At 41.8% G+C, this 6,000-nt stretch overlaps 1 protein-coding gene across 1 annotated transcript in view; it reads right to left on the minus strand.

Moving 5' to 3' along the window:
* SLC38A11 (solute carrier family 38 member 11) overlaps positions 1–5,331 on the minus strand; it is a 43,038-nt gene extending 37,707 nt beyond the window's left edge. Inside the window, exons 1-3 of the mRNA XM_084798532.1 lie at positions 5,073–5,331; positions 4,537–4,657; positions 2,488–2,562 (exon numbers count right to left, since the gene is read on the minus strand). Coding sequence (XP_084654658.1) covers positions 2,488–2,562; positions 4,537–4,657; positions 5,073–5,114 — 238 coding nt within the window. The 5' untranslated portion in view covers positions 5,115–5,331. The remainder of the gene's footprint in view (positions 1–2,487; positions 2,563–4,536; positions 4,658–5,072) is intronic.
* Positions 5,332–6,000: the final 669 nt, after the last annotated feature.

The raw sequence follows: 6,000 nt of genomic DNA on the forward strand, positions 1-6,000 counted from the left end.
TGTAGAGGTCTGGAGATGTGGCTCAGTTGTAGAGTGCTTGCCTGTCATATACAAACCTTGTGTGTAATCAGTCCCTAGCCACACATGGATGAGACATGGTGGTCCATGCCTATAATCTCAGCACCCAGGCGGTAGAAGCAACAGGAAGGTCAAGGTCATCTTCCGTCCCACAGCAAGGTTGATGCTAGCCTGGTAATCAAGTTTTGTCTCCAAGAAATCTAGAGACAAGCCACCGTCTAATTGTAATGTTACCAAATAATTTCCATAGGGTTAAATGGCTAACAAGGGCCACAGGGTGAAGGACACAGGATTTAAATTCCAGCCTCACTTCAGAGCTTAAGATTTTAATCCTTGTGTTGTACAATAGAGCTGTTGCACTTGTAAAATTTACAGCAAAGACTGATTCCATTAAGAAATAATTTTAGTGTTAAAGAAAAAAATGAATATAGTGTATTTGTGGGTTTTGCTCTTAAAACATAAGAAAGGAAATGAATCTTACTGTTTGGCTTTTGTAAGGGGATCTTTTATTTATTACAATTATTCAAGGATTAGGATGATGTTAGTAAATGAATGGGTCAGTCATTCCTGCTGACAGTAAGCTTGCAATGCATGACTTTGGTGAGATCGTACATCATGGGTACAGCAGCAGCTGGACATGCTATTTCTACCGTGACCTATTTACATGTTATATGATGGGAGTAACCTAAACCACTAGCTTCCTTCCAATCCTGACTCATTGGGTGAGAAGTTTAATTTTCTCTGCCTACCCGATTTATGATTATGTGTTTACAATGCACTAAAGCTATAGTAACACACCTGGGTAGAAATTAAATGTCAGCATTACCTGGGAAGCAGGAAATTAAAAAATGACAAGGCTTTTCAAGGATACTTTATGTTCATATGCACAGATTAATATCTTTCTCAGCCAGTCCTGGCTAGAGAAGCTTCTTTTTGCTGTGAGAAACAGTTAATGCAGAGGATCACATTTAGCAGAATAAGTGACTATTGACTGCTTAATGCTAACTGGGACATATTAATTGCTTCCCTTACAGCTCAGGGAACATTGTAAAGAAGGAGATGAAGAACGCAGGCGCTAGAGGAAGGAGGAAGTGCTATGAAACAGTGGTTTCCAGACGTGACACAATACTCGTACTCATGAACTCTTTACAAGGGTCCATCAACAGTTCATCATGCCCACCGGGCAGATGCTCATGAGATCCCACATTTCCTTGTGAAGCTACTGACAGTTAATGTGTCTGGGTGAGGGACATATCATTTTCTTCAGTGGTATAGCCATTGATAAGTTGCCCATATTCTATTGATAATCCCTCCCTCTGCTTATGCAAACAACTGTACTTAAAGTCACTGGGACACACACACACACACACACACACACACACACACTTCATGAAAAGAATGGATAAGACAGAGGAAACAGGTGTCAAGGAGGTAGTCTTGGGTGGAGACTAACAACACCCCAGGACTAGGGGTGTATCTAGAGCCCCAAGTATACCTCACAGTGCCTTATCTCTTCCCTGTGGTGGAAAGAGGTTGACTAGATTTTTAGGTTATCCACAGTAATTTCCTGAACCCCTTGTGAAAGTAAGGGTTGGAGGAAAGGTATAAACTCACAGGGATGGGGCTGTCTTGAGGCCCAGACCGCAGGTGCTGAGGAGGGACAGCTGAGGGGTTTTGCACTGGTTCTCACAAGGCATCTGTCTAGACTACCACTTATAGCTGTCACCACAAGAAAACAAAAGCAAAAACTTAAACAAACCCCTGCATCTGTTAATGACCGCTGCCTCTTTCACAGCGATCCTAAGGGGAAAGGCACCGCTTCATGAAGTAAGCTGGTGGGCTGGCAAGGCTATCTGAATTGAGGATCACAGCAAGGAGAGGGAATTGTGAGTGCTAAGCCTCCCCCGTGCAGGAGGCATGGCAACACGTGGGTGTGACTGGATGTTGCATGAGTGGGGAGCAGAAAAGAAAGTGATTTAGAAGCAGCTGTCTATTGTACTGGAAGGCAGTGGCTGAGACAGCACACAAAGGCAGCACTGGAGAGAAGAGATGGGGCCAGCCATGCCACATGAACACCAAGACCCCAGTACCGCCTACACAAACACAGCTGGCAATGGCTGCCCATCTACCTGCACCTGCCACCCAGCCCTGCTGTGGGCATTGGGAAACACTGTCCAACCAGCTAGAACCAGCCTTGGAAATGGCTTTCTCAGCCACCACTTTCTGCTTGATGTGAAAAAGACACATGACCGGCTTTAGGCTTGATGCTATAACATGCTACTTTTACTAATCTGTTTAAAGGATTAGGAAGAAAAAGCAAATCTCCTCAAAAGTGGTGCTTAAATTCCTTAGGGAGCTTTGACTCGCTTCTTAGTTAACTAGGAAATTCAATTTCAGGGTATATTTGTGTAAGTAAAGACATCTTTGCCCAACTTTAGATGTAGGGACATGCAGTTATATGCTATTTACCTGTAATGTAGGAGACCCAGAATAGAAGCAGTATTCCCAAGGGAAATCCAGCTTGCTTCATTGAATAAGGCAATCCTGGAAGATCATAAAATGCCCCAACCCTGGCATTAGAAAGACAGGCAGAGATGCAAAAATATCCCACAATTCATATATAGAATGTAAAATAAATTATGTTTGTAAGGGATTAAAAAGTTCTAACATGAGAGAAGATAGTCCTAAATCAAATATTAGTGTATTAGCACTTATTTCAGAATGCCATTAACTTAAGGATCTGTCAAGAAAGCAAGCACATGAGATGACAGAAGAATGAAAAGGTAGCAAAGGAAAAATGGATTCCAGATCACACAAACAATGCTTCTTTCAGAGTGATGGGTAGTGACCTGGACTCTGCATGGCAAATGCCCCTTCCTTGCATGTTGCCCTAGGAAGCAGCCCTGAATGGATGTGGGGTCTTCGGGAAGACAGATTCTGTAGCCAAAGTGAGATAACCATGGAGAAAATAAAGAGAATGCAGGGAGAATAGGAATGCAAGCTTACTTTTTCCTCAAGCTAACTAAGGTTCATAAAATTATTTTTTACTACTTTGTGACTATGGATAATTTTAGATTATAGACCGTAAAATGTTCAAAAGAAAATAATTTAACCATTTCTATCCAGGATATTTCTTTTACAGAAAATAGTTCTCTTTAAAGCAACACTGCTGAGTGCAGTGAAATAGAACATTTTTAACATTGCTGACCTAACGTATGCTGCAAAAATATTCACACCAGGAATAAAATTCTAGAATTCTGTCTGACTGCACTGTCTGTCCACACTCTTTGTTACATGGAGACAGACTTTTACACAAGCCCACGTTCCTGCTTGCCTCTGCTTCACCTTGGAAACCTATAATTTATTGTTCATTCAAAAAATGTATATACAGATTAATGTAAAGCCAGAATTCACATCAACTTGTTAAAAAAAAAATAAGAGAGTTAACTCAGAGGCTAGAGAGATGGCTCAGCAGGTAAGAGCACTTGTTCTTGACAAATACCCATTTCCAAACACCCACACGGTGGCTCACGACCATCCTTAACTCCACTTCCAGGGGATCTGACACCCTCTTCTGACCTCGGTGGGTACCAGGCATACATGTGATATATATACACGCTGGCAAAAACACTTACACATGCACATAAAATAATATAATAAATAAATAGAATTAAGATAAAACAACCCATTTGATAAACTTACAGTTTTAAGTAAATTAAAATATAAAAATTTTATAGTTAAAAAGTTAAATATTTGGTGGACACTGCAATAGACAGGTTTTTGTTTTCCCTGCCTTTTCTGAAATGAAATGTTTCCAACTACAAAAAGAACAACAAACTCTGGGAAACACTGCTTCTATTAATGTCAAGCCCTTTCTAAAGTTTTTTACTGTCTCAGAAGCGTTCCCTTGCTTCTAATTTATTGGAAAACAGACTCTTCTTGTCAATGTAAGAACTGTTTTAAAGGAACTGTAGTAATGACTAAATGTGCAAGACTAATATTTCATAAGTTCACACTTTGAATTTAACATCAGATGGGTAGGGAAGGAAATATTGTCCAGTTTAATTTTCGTAGGGCTGTTAAAAGCCTCACGTTAATCTTTTGTACACAGAATGTATGAACGAGTCTGGAAGTTTCACAGTGGTACTAAGATGATTTAAGTAATGGATTCTACTTCAGAAGGAAAGAACAAATGAGTTGGATGAAGTGACCAGTTGACCAGACAGTCTATGAAAAGCCCGTTTTCCTTGTCCCCCTGTGCAGCCCCCCTCCCCCACCAGAGGATGCTTTCTGCTGTGGCAGGAGACAGTAGATCTTCAGCACAGCACAACGAGAAAGGACCGAATATTACTACACTGGAAAAACTTTTAAAGAGAAAGACTTTTAGGAAAGAAAACCAGCAATTTGCTCATTTAATTTTTTTCTTTAAAAGTAACCAGCGAAGGCGAGCAAAATAATAATTTGAAAGGCTCGTCTTTTTACCTCACAAGCAGAACCAAGGCAACACAGGTGGCTTACCTATTATCCCCGAACCTATCACAGAATTGACTACATTGAAAACAGCTGCAGATTGAGTCGATTTCCCTTGGCGGTCTTGTCTGGAGACCAGGCATTCTCTGTCACTCAGGTCTGTCTCTCTCTATTTTAATAGATAAAATAATGATTAAACTATTTACTAGTTTGAAAAAAATGGAAAAATGTCACACAAATAATTCAGGATTCAGGCATAGTAAGGACACCAAGCAATGCGTATGGTGTTAATATTAGGACAGTAATGAGGAAAAGCAGGAATGACTAGCAAGTCCAAAGGACTTAAAAGTCTGTCCTTAAGTCTCCCCGTTGTATCTACCCTATTGCCTTGATCCAACACCGGAGTCTGTTAGGAGTCAACCACATGATTTTATGAAATTAACGGTTATACAAGTTAGTGAAAAGTGTTTGCCAAGTAGGCCTAGGTTAGATTAAGTCAGATTCACCCCCTTTTGTCAAAGCAAGAACCCAGCATAAACCTTGACGGGGAACTGACTAGCTCCAGTCCCTGCTGCCAATTTTACCTGCAGCTGCTCCCTCAGCTGTGGCTGCTGCTGGTAGCTCATGTCTGCAAAAGGGAAATTCTGGGGCTGGGAAGCCGACTCCCACCTGGCTAAGCTCCCCCTGCCGTTTAGTCTTCAGTCAAGGTCTCCAGAGAGACGGAGGGAGCCGGCTCCGCGGGTCTCTGGGTGTGGGTGTGGGGTGTGGGTAGGGGGCGCTAGGCTATCCCAGAGGTCTCCGCCTTCAACGGGGCGGGTTCTCCCTTGTTGGTTGCTGCGGGTAAGGGTGCTGTGAGAAGTTTGCTACTCGCAGCCCAGTCTCAGGGCACACAGATGTCTCTCCTCAAAACTGCAAAGGTACAATCTGTTCCTCCCACAGCTCTTTCTCTTGCTTCTGTTTGTACTTAACTCAGCGGTTGGTTCCTGGCCCCGGAGTCTGAAACCAGCTAAGAAACCAGCAAGCCAGCAGCATCCTGCTCCGGAGTGGCTTTTCGATTGGGTGGTCCTCCCCCTCCTCCACCTTTTGCTGGATAGAACAGGAAGGTGACATTTCAGGGCTTCTATATTATGCGGAAATTGGAAGCTTCATAAAGAGATAATCAGAAAACAAAACGCAACGTAAAACATTGTTCCTGGGATTTTAGCAAGCTAGTTTGCTGTGCATGCCTTAGTCAAAGCACCCTTGTAACTTTTCGGAAAAGGAGGAGACAAAGAGAAAAGGAAGATAGAGTGATAGTGGATTCAAGTAATGAACCTTTAAAAAGGGAAAGGGGCGAATGGGGACAAAGAAGGGAAAGAACCTAGAGTATCTGAACTAAAGAGAAGCTTTTTTTTTTTACATTAGAAACTTTTGTTTAATGACGTCATATGTCACTCAATGTTTTAGCATTAGCATGCTAATAAAAACATTGATGTGTGAAAGCAGAGTGAACAGCACAATAAGCTAAGCTTC

The sequence above is a fragment of the Acomys minous genome (assembly GCF_964271855.1).
Source record: "Acomys minous genome assembly, chromosome: 10".
Lineage (NCBI taxonomy): Eukaryota > Metazoa > Chordata > Mammalia > Rodentia > Muridae > Acomys > Acomys minous.